This window comes from Alligator mississippiensis, chromosome 3 (assembly GCF_030867095.1).
Source record: "Alligator mississippiensis isolate rAllMis1 chromosome 3, rAllMis1, whole genome shotgun sequence".
In the NCBI taxonomy this organism is placed as follows: Eukaryota; Metazoa; Chordata; order Crocodylia; family Alligatoridae; genus Alligator; species Alligator mississippiensis.
Window position 1 is genome coordinate 121,108,993 of NC_081826.1, and position 17,710 is coordinate 121,126,702.

General features: G+C 43.0%; 1 protein-coding gene and 1 long non-coding RNA gene across 4 annotated transcripts in view; one reads left to right on the plus strand and one right to left on the minus strand.

Moving 5' to 3' along the window:
• The window catches only part of LOC109283852 (uncharacterized), a 139,337-nt gene extending 137,728 nt beyond the window's left edge, over positions 1–1,609 (minus strand). Inside the window, exon 1 of the long non-coding RNA XR_002091137.2 lies at positions 1,427–1,609. This is a non-coding gene — a long non-coding RNA (uncharacterized LOC109283852). The remainder of the gene's footprint in view (positions 1–1,426) is intronic.
• Positions 1,610–1,740: 131 nt separating this feature from the next.
• Positions 1,741–17,710, plus strand: part of BPHL (biphenyl hydrolase like) — a 32,102-nt gene continuing 16,132 nt past the window's right edge. For 2 of the 3 annotated variants that reach the window (XM_059724344.1, XM_006263464.4), the window contains exons 1-3: positions 1,741–1,915; positions 11,721–11,824; positions 16,236–16,402. In XM_059724344.1, coding sequence (XP_059580327.1) covers positions 1,848–1,915; positions 11,721–11,824; positions 16,236–16,402 — 339 coding nt within the window. In that variant the 5' untranslated portion in view covers positions 1,741–1,847. Of the gene's footprint in view, positions 1,916–7,332; positions 7,408–11,720; positions 11,825–16,235; positions 16,403–17,710 lie in introns of those variants that run through there. The other variant, XM_059724345.1, reaches the window with a different exon arrangement.

Below are 17,710 nucleotides of genomic sequence, written 5' to 3' on the forward strand. Positions count from 1 at the left end.
TTTTATTACATTTTTATGCAGAACTTCTGTCTCATTCAGAGTAGAGAAATAACTTGTCTGCATGTATATCATCTGGGGACACATTCCAGCGAAAGCACACATTTTTTTTTCCTCCCATTTTAGTTTGCACTGGAAATAGTTTATGTTAGACCAAAAAAACCAAAAAACTCTTTTACAGTATTCTGAGATGAGGGCTTATGCAGGGAGTTGTACCAGTATAAATTAAAGCAGTTAAACTATATTATTATTCACAGCTCTTTCACTGAGGTGCAAGCTTCCACACTTTGCATCTCATCTACAATGAATTAAGGGCATGCACATGTACAGTTAGCAGGGACTGCTCACACTCTGTAAATCCCTACTTCTAGCACTAATAACTGGTTTGGGTACACATGCTCTGGTAAACCTTCCTACATAGAAAAGTCTTAAGTCAAACTGCGAAGAAGTTTAAACCAAACCCAAATACGCTACTCGAACCAGAATAAGAGACAAAGAACTTGTGTACATGGAGATATTACTGTGAACTGGGGTGAATTTACAGTGGATTCAGTGAAGCAGACTAGCTCATGCTTATTGCACACAAGGTATTAATATGGAGTAGCTATAAATTCATACTCCAGTTTACTTCGCAGTAACTACCCCTTATAGACAAGCCCACAATGAAATTTAAACTAACTGGTGTAACCTTTTCCTGTAGGGTGGAATTACACACACTGGTTACTTCGAGGTCAATGAGACTGGGGAGTCCCAACAGGCCAGCTAATTTGCAACAGCTTTCCATGTCTATGCTCCGCTCCTATAGTAAGAAAGAGCTGACCTGGGGCAGCTTAAGCCTTCCATGAAAGTTAGCACAGGCCGGCATTCCTATACCTCAGGAAAGAGAATCTACATCAGTACTTCTCATCCTTTTCAGATGCACAGCACCCCTAGTTAGACTCAAGGTGCTCCTCAGAAAATGCCAGCTCTCAACTTTCACTTTGACTACAAAAAATAATAAGAGCAATTCTTCTATTGCAAAGAACTCAGGAAGCCCCTAATAGGTCAAAATTTTTATAACACTACAGGAACCTCTCTCTGGGTTTCCCTGTGAATGCTGTTTGCACACCTAACAGTGCTAATATTGCATGGCACCTGCAGCACCCTTGAAAGTAGGGGTGTCAAACTCATCTGGACTGTGCTCAGGGCTGGATCAGGCCCAAAGATTGGCTCTACACGCTGAGCTTCTATCCCAGCTACACAGTCATAGAAATCACAGGTAAGTCAGGCTAGAAGGGACCTACAGAGGTCATCTAGTCCAACCCATTTCCTGAGGCAGGATCATCCCCATCCAAAGCATCCCAGACAAAGACAAGACGCAACACCCTACATGCAGAACTCATGGGCACCACATGTTGTGGAATAGTCCAAAGGAATATCACCAGCATACCTGGTGGCATGAGGCGGTTGTAGTTATAAACATTCACAAAAGACTTGATCTTGGATCTCTTCGCTATCTTCTTGCCCATTGCCCCCATATTCGGGGTCAGGAAGAAATTTGACCCCCTGGTCAGACTGGGGGGAGGGGTTGCCTGCCTCTGTAGCAGGGGGCTGGCCCTCCTCATCGGGATCCCGTGAGCACACAGTTCGCAGCCTTTCGCAGCAGCAGGACAGTGGCCGCCAGGGTGCCCCGCTGCACCTGTGGCAGCGTGGGGGGATACAGCCTGTGCCGCGGCAGGGCTGACTGGCAGTCCGGCCCAGAGGTGACACAACGGGAGTCGGACGGGCCGGCCCGGAAAGGAGCTCAAGGCACAAGCAGGGGCTAAGAGGCGCTGCTCTGCCCCGGCGGCGACCGCCCCGCCCCGGGGACCATGGCTCTGCGCCTGCTGCCCGCCGCTGCCGCGGCGCTCCGGCTCCGGGGGCCCGCCGCCGCCTACGGGTAAAGTCCCGCGCGCTTCACCCCCGGGCCCTGGCCACGACCTACTGCTTGCCGAGCCCCCCCGGCACCCCGGGCTCCCCCTGCGAGCAGCCAAGAGGGCCGGTCTCAGAGCAGGGAAGGCGGAGCCGGAGAGAGCAGGTCGCTAGTGCTGTGGGAAGCCAAACCGCCAGGCCTTGCTGCCCGCAGCACAGCCCAGGGGCTCTCCCAGCTGTACAGCTGGCCCTGTAGATGACTTCGCCAGTCTTGTTTCTTGCATTTTCTCCGGCCCATCCCAGCAATTAACACCACCACTTTCAACTCAGAAGTATTTAGTTGCACATTTAGATTTGGTTTGATATATTTACAGTGGATGCCAAAGAACCGGCTTGCTCGTTTTTGCCAGTCAAATTAATTTACTGAAACATCCCTGTAAAGGGCCGCCACAATCCACTAAGTTATAAAACGTCACAAGGATCCCCACCCTCTTCCAAGGCAGCCAGAGCCCTGCTTGGTTTTGTATAGGCCGCTGGGCTAGAAGCAGGGCTTGCAAATTTAGCAAGGATCCTACAGAGTCCAAGGCTGCCAGAGGACTTGTGGCCATGAGTGGTTTCAGGTGCTGAAGGGAGCAGGGATGCATCATGGTTCAGGGCCTGGAGCACATAATTTCTGAGGAGAGGCTGAGGGGTCTGGGCTTATTCAGTCTGCAGAAGACAGAGAGGGGACTTACTAGCAGCTGTCAACAACCTAAGGTGGTTCCAAAGAGGATGGAGCTAGACTGGTCTCAGAGGTGGCAGATGACAGAACAAGGTGCAATGGTCTCAAAGTTGCAGCAAGGGAAGTTTAAATTAGATATTAGGAAGCATTTTCTCACTAGGAGGGTATTAAAGCATTGGAATAGATTACTCAGAAAGGTGGTAGACTCTCCATCCTCTCAGGTTTTTAAGGCCCAGTTTGACAAAGCCTTAGCTGGGATGATCTAGTTGGGGTTGGTCCTACTCTGACCAGGCGGTTGGGCTATATAACTTCCTGAGGTCCCTTCCAACCCTAATTTTCTCTGATTCTATGGGAGTTAAGGGTACAGTTTCTGAATCTGAACTTCCTAGACCAGTGGTTTTCAACCTGTGCTCCCCGCAGCCCCCTGGGGGTTTGCAAACTATGTCTAAGGGGTCTGCAAAAGAGGACTAATGATCAAAAGTACGTGAATACCCACACAGCTCAAAGGAGTCTGCACTGCCATTCAGAAATTTCTGGGGGTCCACAAATGAAAAAGAGACTGAAAAATCACTGTCCTATAGCTTAAATGCTGGAGGCTGCAAGTGTGAGAAACAGAGGGGAAAAGAGACCCTGGACATACCCAGTTCATTCTCCCTTTTCAGCATCTAATCTTGGCCACTGTGTGGGATACTGAGCAAAGTGGACCTGTAGTGTGGCCCAGTAAACGGCATTTCTTATGTTCTTAAATGCACCAGAAGCATGGATGGATCTAGGATTTTAGGGGGGTGCAGATGATGTGGTGTATTATTGCATATGAACACAATGCTTATTTTCTCCCAGTTAAAACAAAGAAAACCAAAACCTAGAAGCTTTACTAATATACTAGGGGCCAAGGAGTATATTATTCAGTATAAGATCAAAGCAAAAACAAGTGCAGATTTCAGTGAAGGTTATAATGTAACTTAATTGGAACAAACATAACAAATATAAACTTCACTGGAATTATACTTTGCTGTATCATACATTACATATTTAAAGAGACAACATACCAGGCAAAAATACTAAAACATGTGGTTTCATTAGTCTTATTATTAGAATTAAGTGTGCCTTTCAAGATACATTAAACAAAATCAGGCCTTGAGCCTCTTGGCAGTGCACCCAATGCTTTAAGGTTGTTTCCACACCTGAGTTGGCATTTCCATTAACCTGAGTTAATCTTTTTAGCTAGAGTTAAAAATAGTCTGCAGGGTGGTGAAATAGGAGCTCCATTACCAGGAGCAGCTAACAGACAGAAGAATTGCAGAGAACAGAATGGCTTGATTAGTGGAGTATTAAGGCCATTAAAAAAAAAGGAGAGGGGGTTGTTAACAGCTGTGAAATGCAGAGTTCAGAAGGAATCAGGTAGATGACAACAATCCATGAAGTCAAGCAACTCCCTTACTGCTGCCACTACCAGGAAGCTGGTTTTTAGCTTTGGGTGCACCAGAAATCAAAGGAGTATGGGAGGGGGGGGGCAAGTGAATTGGTGTACCCCTCCCCCAAACCTCTGGATCCACCCTGAGCAGAAGTATTTTGTTGTCTCTGGGTACCCCAGCTCAAGAAAACTGTAAATATGAATGGACTAATCAATGGGCTGCTAGTACAGAGGTCACCAAAGCCCAGCTCACTAGCTGCCTGTAGCACCCAGGACATTTAAGTGTGGCTCTTGAAGAAAGAAATAGCAGGACATGGCAAATAGTTAACTGTGGGACAGGAATATATAAAGGAAGCAGCCAGCTGTGTTAGTCTGAAGTTGGGCAGAAGATAGGGTAGAGATGCATGCACCTTGTAGACTAACTGGATCAGAGATGGGTAAGCATCTGTGAGCAAGAGCTCAGTTCATCAGATGATACTAAAGCACGTGCACAGAGCAGACTCCTTGCATGGCATCTGTGTTTTTAAATCATAATAGTATAGATGCTAAGGTGCATCTCAACCATATCTTCCTGCATATCTGAAAGTTTTATGTCCAGTGGTTCTCAGCTGGGTCAAGATTTTCAGTTGTTTCAGGAAGGATTAGGAAGTTCGGCCACCCTGTGTTAGACCCTGACTCTATCTATGTAAATTGGGAAATGTTTTTAACGTTACTTGGGAGGATTGGCTTCTGCATATATGGCTAGTATTGCTCACCGTGAAAGAGTATGACATCTTAAAAAAAAAAAAGACATTAGAAATTGTTAATTTCTGAGAGCACTGACCACCACGGCCATACTAAAAATAGTTTCAGCCTAAGGAAAGCTTAGTAAGGATGGAACCAAAACAAAATCGCATCTGCATTAAAGGCAACTATGCATGTACTAACATGATTCTAATACAGCCTCTGACCAGCATGAGCAAGATTTGTTTTTTCTGCAAACCATGATGGAGATTTGCTATTTGTATAGTATGGCCATAACACTTCTCTGACGATGGATTGCTGAGTGATTACTTAGGACAAGGAAACCATATTAGAAGCCTGCTGGTGACATTTACACTGTTACTAGTCCTTTTAAGATCCTCTTTTAATTCCCCTCAGACAAAGAAACATGACATAGGGTAGTAGTTCTCAATTAGGGTGCCCCAGCACTCTGGGATATTTTAAGATCCATTCAAGGGTGCTGCAGGGTGCTACACAAAATATTAGCACTGTTGGGTGTACAAATGCGATTCATAAGAAAAATCAGAGTTTCAAATAGGAATCCCTGGTGTTAAAAACCATTCTGGCCTGATGTGGTCTGAGTTCTTTGCAACCGAAGAATTGCTCTTTTTTTTTTTTGACTATGCAAAGAGTGAAAGCTAAGGAGGGGGGATTTTCCAAGGCTGGTCTTGAGTCTAAAAAGGTTGAGAACCACTCTTTTAGGGTGTTTCAGGTATTATGTCTAGTAGATGCATGTGAGGGTTTGAAGTGGTAAATTTGGGAATTAGTTGGGGAAACAATAGCCTATGAACACAGTTCCCACTGGATGGAGAAGAGGCCCCTTCTAGTTCCATAGTCCTAAAAACAAATAAGTGAATAAGCATACCCTCCCTCTATGCTCTCCCTAACACACACAACACAACACAACACAAAAGAACATGACAACCAAGGCAAGTGAATTTATTCAGTGTATACATGCAACATTTCCAAAACTGAAATCCTTTGGACCTGTCAGACTCAGGAAGGAAGATGTAAAGAACTAAGATTTTTTTCTGAAAGAGGTAGCCTGGATTGGACCAACAAAATGAAGTGTTGGAAATGTTATCAGTCATAAAAGATGCATGTAGCCTTTTTTCTTTTTTTTTTTTGCAAAGGCAGAAAGATTTTTTCCCCCTTAATATGTTCCATTAATATCATATTGATATTATCCAGTGTGTTTTTTGACAAATCAAGAGTACCTTCCTGTTACCTAAACAAGGAATAAAAGTTAGTTTTGAATGTGTTGGGGAAAGAATAGGGTGCTTTTAGACTGCCATTTTACTGATTCTACAGTCCATCTGTCATAGACAGCCTATTTCATCAGAGAGAGAGAGAAAGTTTCAGTGCTAGCTTGACAGTTCCTGCGTGGTTTCAGACTAACACAGTTAACTACCATGCTCTCCCTGGTTATTTATTAACTTCACAGGGATGTGACCATTTGCTGAGTTTGTGCTGCTGCCCCACACTTGTTTTTCATCCAGACACGGCTGCATACATAAGCTATGACATTTCAAGAATTCCTTCATTCTTGGCTCAAGAACAAGTGTGGGGCAGCAGCACAAACACAGCAAATGGTCAAGTTGCTAATCAGAGAGTAAGGCTGTGAATTGTCTAGCATAACATGAAAAGCCATGGAGTTTTCAGAGGGGAAAACACACGATAGTTCTGTTGTCAAAGGCAGTAAGATCTTGACAAGTTTCTTTGGTCAAAAAAGTTAAACATTTTCTTTTGTAATTGTTTAAAACAGTTCAAAAGCAATAGGATCTTAAGCATTCTTATAAAACTTAAAAAAAAAAGGACGGGGGTGCTCAGACACTATGATAGGATGCAGTAAAATGGGAGATGAATGCTGTTGCTAGTTTATATAGCTGCTCTTTCCAATACTATTTTGTCCAGATGTGGGCAAAAGAAATGTAGCACTTCTGATTTTAAGCTCAGAAGGAAGCTTTGTTTGGTAATATCTTTCAATTTATTGACTTTTTACTTCATAAATTTAACTTAATGGAAATTAATTTATTGAAACATCTCTATAATGGACAGCTACAATCCACTAAGTTATAAATGTCACCAGGATCCTTCCAGTCTAGACCATAATCCTGAAAAACAGCCCTGGATTTATACCCCAGGCTACAAATTGATTCTGTGCAGGTGCACTCTACTGATCTGATTGCAAGCCAAGGCTTTAGCTTCCTAAGTGCCAACACTAAGTATTGTGTTACATACATGCTCAGTTTATGTAAAACCTGGGCCACCTTGTTGCGAACAAAAAGGGTTGTAATTTAATTCACACTATCACGAGTTAGTCTGCAAGCTGTCGTTTTGAATTGCTTCAAGCAAAAGGATTTAGAGTTAAACTACTTCAACCTTGATTGTGAACTGTGTGGCAAGGTTCAATGTAGAGCTCATTGTTTAGTGCAGGGCTTGGAGTAATGGCAAAGCTTAATAAATAACAGAACAGAGCAGAGCAATCTCATTAAGCTAGTCTTGTTTGGATGTGTGACACTGCAATGAGGTCTTTCTTGAACCTAATTCTAGAGTGACATTCCTACAAACTAATAAGTACAGAGACTTCAAGGGAAGCAAGGATATCACCCACCAAAGGCAGGTAAGCTAAGAAGTAAAACAGATAGAGGTTAGCTATTTCATATCCAAATGGTGAAGGTCATATGGTTTTAAAGCAACAAGGCTTGTTCTATTTAAAAAACAAGTCAGAAAAACTTCTAGTGTTAGGATGCAACTGAGAGGCAACATGCAGGCCTTTATTATATTCTGTAGTCCAACAAAGCCCAATATATATCTAATATACACTGCTATCCGGTAAGTATACTTAGTGGGCATGTCTAGATGTGCTATTAATGCACAGTGAAGTTTCTGTGCATTAAAAAGGAGCAGTAAATTGTCCCTGTGGAAAGGGTCTACGCATGCTCCAGCTTTGGAGCAAAGTTGTTTGCAACTGGAGCAGGTGAAACCAAGAATGTTCATGCCCCCCTGCCCTGCTCTGCCTTGCTGCAGCAGCCGGGGGAGCTTCAGGCTCCCCCAGGTGCCAACCCCAAGGGGTAGGGGGCTGGTGGAGTGCTGTGTCCCAGTCATGCAAGGATTGAACCCAATTCCTCTCTGCCACGTGGAAGCATCCCCATCTGCAGAAAGGGGGAGAGAGGGTGGAAAACAATGGACATGTGGGGATTGGGAAGGTCTGGGAGAGGCATCTTTGCCTGGTGGGGAAGCTGCCTGGCAGCCATGTGGGGATTGGGAAAGCCCCAATCCCCACGCGGCCAGAAGAAGCATCCCCGCTTGGCAGGGACAGCCATGTGGGGATTGGGAAGGTCCTAATCCCCATGTGGCTGCCAGGCAGCATCCCTGCCAGGCAGGTATGTCTCTCCCTACCATGGATCCCAACCTAATCCCCACCTAACTGGGATATAGCAGTCCCAGCTGCCAAGACAGCTGTCCTGGCCATGTGGGGATCAGGACAGCCTGATCTGCATGTGGTGGGGAGACAGCTGCGCCTGCAGCCAGCACAGCTCCTACCACATGGGACTTAGCCAGGCCACCTGCTGCCTGGGCTGACCAGGAACAAATTGTTCCTGGCCAGCATCTACATGTGCACTACTGTGCAGGAGCTAATGCTCAGTTAATCTACTGCCCGTATTTTCATGTACCAGATTAATTGCACATTAGCCTATTTTACTGCACAGTAGTCTAGCACATGGTTAAACAGTGATACTTTCCTGTGCAGTAGAATAGTCTACTGTGCAGTAAGGTGCCTCATGTATCTGTTTGAAAGATGAGCTCAGTTGAGTCTGACACACTCAGTAGCGGTTTTAAAGAACACTGTGTACGTGCTTCCAGCAAGTCTTATAAAGAAGCTTGCTAGCCTATGGGCACCGCCCATCTACTTGACTATGCTTATGAGAGAGCATTTTTGTTTTGTTTTGTGCTGTGGCAGAACATTGGAAACCTCTTTAGGCTTCTTGGCCCAAAAGCAGGGATGGGAGCTCTGAGAAAGATTACTTGACTTATCTGCAGCTGGGAAACCTAGGGGTGTGGAAGTTGCTGGCAGAGGCCCTCAGCCCCCAGCACTGCAGGTACTGGGGGCTGAGGGCAGCAGAAGGCGCAGGGTCATACTTGGTACACCAGGAACTGCCTCTCCAGTGGGAAGTGGCTATGTGCATCTTTATTTAAAACAAAAGAAAACTTAGGAACATTCCTGCTATTCTAAACAGACAAGATCCTTGGAAGTAGTATATCATATGCATGTTAACATTGGGGGAGCAAAGATCTTATGCTTGGTTTTGGCTCAGACTTGTGTAAATCTTCCTCTCTGCTCCAGCCCCCTGAAAGAAACTGGAGAGGTAAAAAGGCATGTTTCTGGCAAAATCAGCTTCTGTTTTACTGCATAGCTATTCTCATGGATCAAAATATTACTTTGAATATCAGTAGAAACCCATTACATAAAGTAAATTATATTTCAATAAATAATTAGTTGATTTAGCAGAGAGCTAATAGTCATCATTACATCAATTCTCAATTAATTAACTGCAGATGATATGAGAAATCGTTACTAAGCAAATCCAATTGTGGTCTTATTTTGGATTTTTCCTATACTATTAAATTTTGCCATGGCCATAATGGATTCTTGTATTGTAAAATCACATTAGTCTGAGTCTGATACTTCTTCCTGCTAAAGCATTTTGTATAGCGATAGGATATTCTAATCAAACAACACCTACTCAGATGATACAAAATTGAATTTAATGGTTGGGTCCCATTCTTTTCCCTAATTGCAGGGTTTTTTATATTCACTGCACAGCTTTGTGGATCAGTAATTGAAACCAAATGGGTGTAGTCAAAAGCAGAGAACAAGGTACTGTACAACAATCACTACCCAATACAGCCATTTTAGAAGGTGTTCGGTAATACAGTGAAATTTCCTTTTAACACGTTCTATTTTCAACACACCTCAGTGAATGTTTAACGTGTTTAGACTGAAGTTGTTCCTTAATCTTTCATTATCATATTACTAATAGTGCAACTCCACTGGAATTACAGTAGTGGGCATGCAAATGTATGTACCCCATCCCTTTTACTGAGAAGGGAAAAACACTGGTCTCCACTAGTTGTCCCCCCCATTATTGGATGGGCTTCTTCTTTTGAACCTGGTTGCGAGGTGGAGAAGGGGGGAAAATAATGCATTTATATCCACGGCACATTTTCTGGTTCTACCTCTACCCCAGCTGCTTTGTTGGCTATGCACTGGCTATTCCTCAACTGGTCTCTACCCACCTACTCAGGGGTTGGGGGTATACCTCCAAGAGAATCAAATAGGAATGTTATACCCCTTTACCTTGCATACGCAGACCCAGATAGCTTGATTAGACTGGGGGAGGGCAGTAAAACAATTAACCTTTTTTCCCCAATAGCTAACCTCCTACTAGTCCCAAGTATGTTTCTGCATTTACTCCTTCTGTGTAATATGGGCACTAAACAGTGCAAGTGCTGAGGAACAACAGACAAAGGGTTCCGATTATATTCCTTTAGTGACTGTAGCAACACAAACTGAATACCTCTAGCAGGATCTCACAGTGTTGCATCTTGTCATAAAATACTGTGTTGTGCTCTGAGTGGTGACTTGCTATGCTAAAGTGGGGTACAATATTACTTCTGCCACTGAGCCAGGGAAGGGGGTCTCTCAGTGTGGTGTTTCTTAATATATCAGGCAGGTCTACGGTTATACTCCAAAAGATACAAAAACCTATTTAAAACAACAGTTGTTGAGCTGCTCAATATTAACACTTAAAAAAAGTCATGCTTGAGCCTTCCTGCTTCCACATTCCTGTAGTACAGTGGATTGGTTTCTTCATATATTTATGGTTCTCAACCTTTTTAGGCTCAGAGTATCCAGGTTTTGAATTTGGCAGTGGTTGAGAACCACTGTTGTGCTGCCTCACCTGACCCCAGTGCTTCAAAAACTGGGTGTTGCTGCTAGCTCCATCACAAGGTAAAAGTGTCCCATGCACACCATGGTCCACATGTGTATGCCTGCCTGCATTAGGCTAATCAGATAAGCCTAAAGGAGGCAGGCATGCCCTCTCATGGCACAACCCTTCCAGATCTAGCTCCACATGCACCTCCTGGAAACAGAAGTCATGTGAAACAGTCCCACCTGGCAGCAGAGGTGGAGCTTGGAGATGGATGCTTCTGCTGCAGACACCATGCACCTGTTTCTAGAAGGCATGTGTGGGACCAGGAGAGGAAGGGCTGTGGTGGGAACAGGCACTGTGGCCTGCATTATGTTTACAAGATAAATGCAACAGAAACAGGAGCACCTGCTTCCTGTTACACCTGCTTCTCTGACGCACTTCTTGGAAACCCAGGTACATGGGATAGTTTCAGCTGGCTGTGGTGCTGCACCAGTGGCATCCATGTCCAGGCTGTTGTGGTGCTGCTGCAGCCAGGTGAAAACTTTCCCCACACACCTTAGTTTCCAGGAGGCACATTGAAGCCAAAGCCAGGAGTTGAATAGGTGTGGCAGGGGAGGATGGAGCACTTCTGCCCATATCAGGTTGTACGAGCAGAAGCGCCTTTTCCTGCTGCAGTTGTTTCCCCAATTTGGATGCACTTCCTGGAAACCAAAAACACTTGAAGACCTCACCTGGCTGCACCTGAAGCACTGGCATCATTCCACCCCTGACAGATTTTCTTGGCACCCTGGTTGAGAAACACTGCTTTGTACCCTCCTATGGAACGTTAAATGGAACCTTGCAAATCAAGATGTGCTATTTTCAGCACATAGAATTAGCATGGATACTTATACCCAACTGCGCTGTAACAAGATATTAGTTCTAATGCATATTCCATTGAATGGCTGAATAGGAATGAGCTATCAGCTTGATTAAGAATTTTCTTGTTGTCTCCTAGCACTTCAGTAACCTCTGCTAAAATCCAAGTGAACGGAGTCCACCTGCATTACCAGCAGACAGGACAAGGAGATCTTGCAGTTCTGCTGCTTCCCGGAATGTTAGGTCTGGAGCTTTTGTGTCTTAATATCATTTTTAATACATATTTTCATTTTTTCCTCTAAAACTAGAATGTACAGACTCATTATGCAGAACTATCTTATTAAAAGAAAGGTAGTACAATTGATTACATGTAATGGAATTATGGGAAAAAAGCCAAAGTATTTTAAAAAATACCCACTTAACTTTGAAGTTATTTAGAATACCAGACACTTTAAAATGCAAACATGCTGCCTTGAGTTGCCATTTCCCTACAGTGTACAAAGTCCCTCACACCTATGCAAAGTACTGCTGTTTTGATTTGATATGGTTTATCTCTGTTTTGCACAGTAAGTGACTTAGCAAGGTACAGTGAGAGAGATGCAGGACTTTTCCTTTTATATGGAGGCTGAATGATGAGCTCTAAAAACAACACTGTTGCCTTCCAAATCCAGCTATAACAAGGAACATAATGACGGCAGCATTTACATCTTATTTAAACAAGGACTTCTCACAAAGGGAAAAATGGCTCCTTTGGGATTTATGTTCACCTTTTTGCTATTCAGTTTACTAATTTTTCATTTATTTTTGGTGTTATTGTTGACTGATTTTAGAAACTTGGATAGCAGCAGTAGCCAGATACCCATCTGGCTAGAGGCTGCAACCTGTACTTTCAGATGCCAGTCAAATATAAGCCATTAATCTTTCAGTCTTATTGATAGCTTATAATGTCCAATTTAAAAAAAAATTACACAGTTTAATGAAATCAAGTGCTATTTATTAATAAGTAAGTAGTTAAGGGCCAAAACTTGCTTCTGAAAGCATGCAGGGTATTTGAACCCTCTTTACCATCAGCTTGTATAATACTACAGTTATCACTTCAGATCAGTCAAGTGCTTCTTCACCTAGCCTGGTATTTTGTTTCTGGCAGTGACTATTAACTGATACTGAAAGGGACAAAAACAAAACAAAATAAATAAATCACTTCCAAACAAAGCCAGCTAATTATATTGGGCTGTATAGAATAGTTGCAATGGGATTCTTTTCAGAGCCCTGGCACTTTTGCAGAGCCCAGTCCACAGTTTTTGCCATGTCTCAAGACTGATATAAGAGGAGGTATTTAGAGGCATATTTCTAGTGAGACATTTTAACAGAAACTCTTAAATGCTAGTGATAGCTGGTTCAGGGGACATTTGGGCTTAAAATATTCCACTGTTAGTCTTATAGCTAAACAAGATTAATCATAGTTTCTAGATGTTTATTCTAATAGCATCTTCTGAGTTGAAGTAGCCCAATGAATGAATTGGTACTCCTTTAAAAAACACCACAGTAGAAAAGACAGGTCAGCAACTGCAGTGGTAGTCCCTCAGTTGAAGGATGACAGTCCTTTAGCAAATAGGCAAGTTATTAATGGGCTTTAGATGACTGATGAAGTTGATCAGTATGGATTTGCCAAGGACAAGTCATGCCTGACCATCCTGGTTCAGATAGCTGGTTCTTTGGATGCAGGGAGAGCAGTAGATGCAATATACCTCGACCTAAGGAAGTCTTTTGATACAGTCTCCCAAAACATTCGTGCAAGCAAGCTATGAAAGTACGAATTGGATGAATGGACTATAAGATGGTTAGAAAACTGGCTGGATCATGAGGCTCAAAGGGTAGTAATCAATGGTTCGATGTCTAGCTGGCAGCTGGTATTAAGTGGAGTGACCCAGGGGTTGGTCCTGGGCCTGGTTTTGTTCAGTATCTTAATTAATGAACTGGAAGATGGGGTGGACTGCAGAAAAGGTCCTAGAGGTTACAGTGGCTAATAAGGTGAATGAAACAGCATACCCTTGTTGTGAAGATGACTAATAGCATACAGGCTGCATTGGTAGGAGCATTGCCAGCAGATCAAGGGATACGATTCTTCCCCTCTATTTGGCACTGGTGAGGCCACATCTGGAGTACTGTGTCCAGTTTTGGGCCCTCCACTACAGAAAGGATGTGGACAAATTGGCCAGAGTCCAGCGGAAGGCAATGAAAATGGTAAAGGGGCTGGGGCACATGATTTCTGAGAAGAAGCTGAGGGAACTGAGCTTGTTGAGCAGCTATATACGTTCTGAATGTCTGCTCCAACATGTGCTAATTGGCATGCATCAGATTAGACTATTAAAATAGAGTCTGCTGGAGTGTGTTAAAATTAACACACTTCAGAAGCCTCTGTCCCATGTGCACCGAGCATCCCCACACTGCAGAATGATAGCAGGGGCTCTTGAACTAAAGCTTGTTGAGTAAGCTTTTTAGTTTAAGTGACCCCACTGCCACTTTGAAGTGCAGGATGCTGAATACTCATGATGTTGCACTCAGAGAGCCTCTTAATTAAAGCATCCCCCCTCCACTCCAGATCACATGTATGAACACCCATTTAGTCTGGAGAAGAGAAGACAGAGTGTATTTAATAGCAGCCTTCAACTACCTGAAGGGTGGTTCCAAAGAGTATGGGGTCAGCAGTGGCAGATAATAGGAGAAAAAACAATGGCCTCAAGCTGCAGCAGGAGAAGCGTAGATTAGATATTAGGAAAAGCTCTCTCACTAGGAGGGTAGTAAAGCATTGGAACAGGCTACTAAGAGAGGCTGTGGAGTATCCATCCTTGGAGGTTAATACCCAGCTGGACAAGCCTTGGCAGGGATAACAGTTAGGGATGGTCCTGCTTTGAGCAGGAGGTTGGACTACATCAGTATCTCAGCCCATGGATCACAAAAATATGTGAAAGGGTCATGAACAAACTTTAAAAATGGATTCTCCTTTAAACAAAAACAAACCATGGGAAACTATGGCTTTTCCTTTGCAGGTTGTCAGATTTCCAGCCTGCAAGGGGCTGCTTGGGACTCCCTGTGTCCCACATACTCCCCCTCTGCCCCACATACCCACCCCCTGCATCCACACACTGCGGGGCTGGGGGTGAATGGCACTGGGTTGAGACTGGCCATCGATGTTTACAAATGGGTCCTGGTACAAAAGGAGGTTGAGAACCACTGGACTAGACCTCCAGAGGTCCCTTCCAACCCTAATTTTCTATCATTCTATGATCCAAAAAATCAGTATGTTTGATCACAGACATGGTAAATACTTTAGAGAGGAAGGAACAGATCCTAGTGATGTAGTGTCATCTCTCTTTCCCTTCATCTCTCTTGTTTGTTTGCCTCCAGAGCACAGCAAGTTTGCTTTATTGTACATTTTGAGTATTGATCTCAGCACAGCACCAGTGGGGATGATTGAGTGATTAAGTGCTCCAGGTACTGATGTTACTATCTCATTTCTTCAAATTGGCCTTCAAAAGTGTCCTTAAATCTCCAGGCTTTGTATCTCCCTTGCAAACTCCCCCCACCTTACAGAGTGGGTGGGCTAACTTTGGCCCAAGCTGTGTGTTCCAGCAGCAGGGAGGTGTGCTGTAGCCACATGCCTGCAGTAGCCCAGGCCAGAAGCCAGGGGGTGCTACATTTCTAAAATCAAAAGTGAGTGTCTGTTCACTTGCTAATTAGTTCAATCTACACAGTTTAGAATAAACTGCAAAAGATAAAATTGACTTAGTCTCAACTGTCTGTATTTAGCCCTAGAAGAACAGCTGTTTGGTTTGGAGTGGGTTGATCAAGTATTTTGGTTTTTGTAAAACTGAATCAGAGCCTGAATCAGATCCTTCAGGAAATTCTCAGATGAATATTTTACCTGGTTAATCACCATGACTAGTAAAATGCCTCCCCAGTGAGCAAATTATTTTATCCCAATGGTTCTCAATCTTGTTAGATGCTAGCCATTTTCCAAGGGGTGCCACGTCTTAGCTTTCACTTTTTTTGTTTGTTTGTTTATTATTTGGGGGTTTTTTTTTTAAATCACAGAGAAATAGGAAGTCTTTCGCAACAGAAAGATTACATAACAGGTCCAGGTTTTTCCACACTATCAATTTCTATTTAAAAATCTGTGGGTTTATCTTGTGAAGCATTTGTAGGTGTTTGCACTCCTAACAATGCTAATATTGCGTGGCATACTTAAACACTTGTGGTGACACCCTAAGAGTCACTGTTATCCATTTTCTCCTGTGTAAGTGGTTGTAATTACTATTCCCATTTCATTTCCATTAAACTGAGTTTCTTCCATGGCAAATATCAGTTATTGTAGGAATCATAAATCTGCCTATTTGACAGTGTTGATCCTTTGTTTGTAGTAGATCACTTTAGACTGCATTACAATACCCTTAAAAGATATTTTAGTGGGAGACTGATCCTTTGATCTTTACAAAGTTTAGCTAAGTAAAGCAAAGATCAAGGTCCTTTGATTTTTATGGATTTTCCTGATTTTTTTTTTTTTTTAAATGATAAGAGCTTCCACCCATCCATTGGTAGTATTTATAGCAGAGTTCCATTATGGCATAATTGATTTGGCTGAAATTTTTTTTAGGGTGTGGTGAAACGGATTTTGGACCTCAGCTCAAGTCTCTGAACAAGCAGCTCTTCACAATAATAGCCTGGGATCCTCGAGGATATGGACATTCCATCCCTCCAGCTCGAGATTTTCCTCCAGATTTCTTTGAAAGGGATGCAAAAGATGCTGTTGATCTGATGCAGGTAAGTCTTTTCCAAGGTAAAGAGCCTTGTTTTCCTTAACTCTGGGGAGAAGGCAGTATACGATTGTGTGCATTTTACAGTAATAATTTGTTAACAGTCAGTTATGCCAAAAAAAATACAAAACACTTTAAATGAGGCCCTAAAATGATGGGAGCAACTGGTTCTCGGAAACCTGCTTGCATTTTCTTTACATTCCCTTTGGTAAAACCTTTCATGTATTCCATGGGAATTAATTACAAGTTAACAGTACGTTCTCATTCCAGAGTATTTTGCCCCAAGAGGCTCGTGGGTAGAGTTGTTTGAAGCCCAGGTAATGTATTTTTGAAAAACAATACTCACATTCAGCTGAAGAGCTCTGTGGCAAAAGTAAGTTCATACAGAATTTCTCAACAAGCAGAACTTTGGAATTTTGCCTTGAACAACTCATTCCAAGGAGCATCTGATCCTGCAAACTGAGCGGACACTTCCCCAGTGTAAGGCCTATTCTTAAAATAATTAGAATAGGGAGCTAGACGATTCCTGAAGCCACACCCAGTCCAATTTGCAAAATTTGGGGGAGTACAAGGAACACTCCTCAGCTCTGTTATTGCTTTCCTAGGTGTTTAAAAACTGTTTTATAAGCTCTTAAAATTAACAGATATATTTAAACGCTGTTTTGTTCTGTTTATATAATGGGTGTGTAAGTAAATAGCACACACATGCACACCCCCACCACCATCACACTAACTCCCAAATAAAGTGAAAAAATGAACTACCTTTTTGGCAGTTTATGAGTGGAATTCATTATGTTATACCAGACTGTTTCTTTGGCTATATTAAGAGTGTTGGCAATGCAATAAGATTCCAAATACATGAGAGAAAGTTTGGACTAGTGAAGCCAGTAGTACTTCTTTTTTTATAGCAGTAACCTTGCAGAACCACTGGAAAATGAAAATTCAGACTTCTCAAAAGATTCTACCTAGTGAAATTAGTAAGCCAAGATAAATGTGACAGCAAACATAGGTTAAATACACTTTCCCCTTTTACCATGGAAACATGCAGTGCACAGGACCAGGGCCAGCCAGCATATGGGATCAGACCACCGACCCGCTGGCTGAATCATGTGGCTCCATGGCTAGGTGTTTGGCACCCATGGTTTAGAAACAGTGCATTTTGCTTTTGTGGCAGGATGCTGGACTAGGCGACTCCAACCCTAGGATCCTCTTCTTGGTTCACACTTCTGAGGTTTTCTTAAAGCACGCAGAGTTACTAAATCATGAAATCTGAGATTTCAAAAAGACAACATTTTAACACTCTAGTATTTACCAT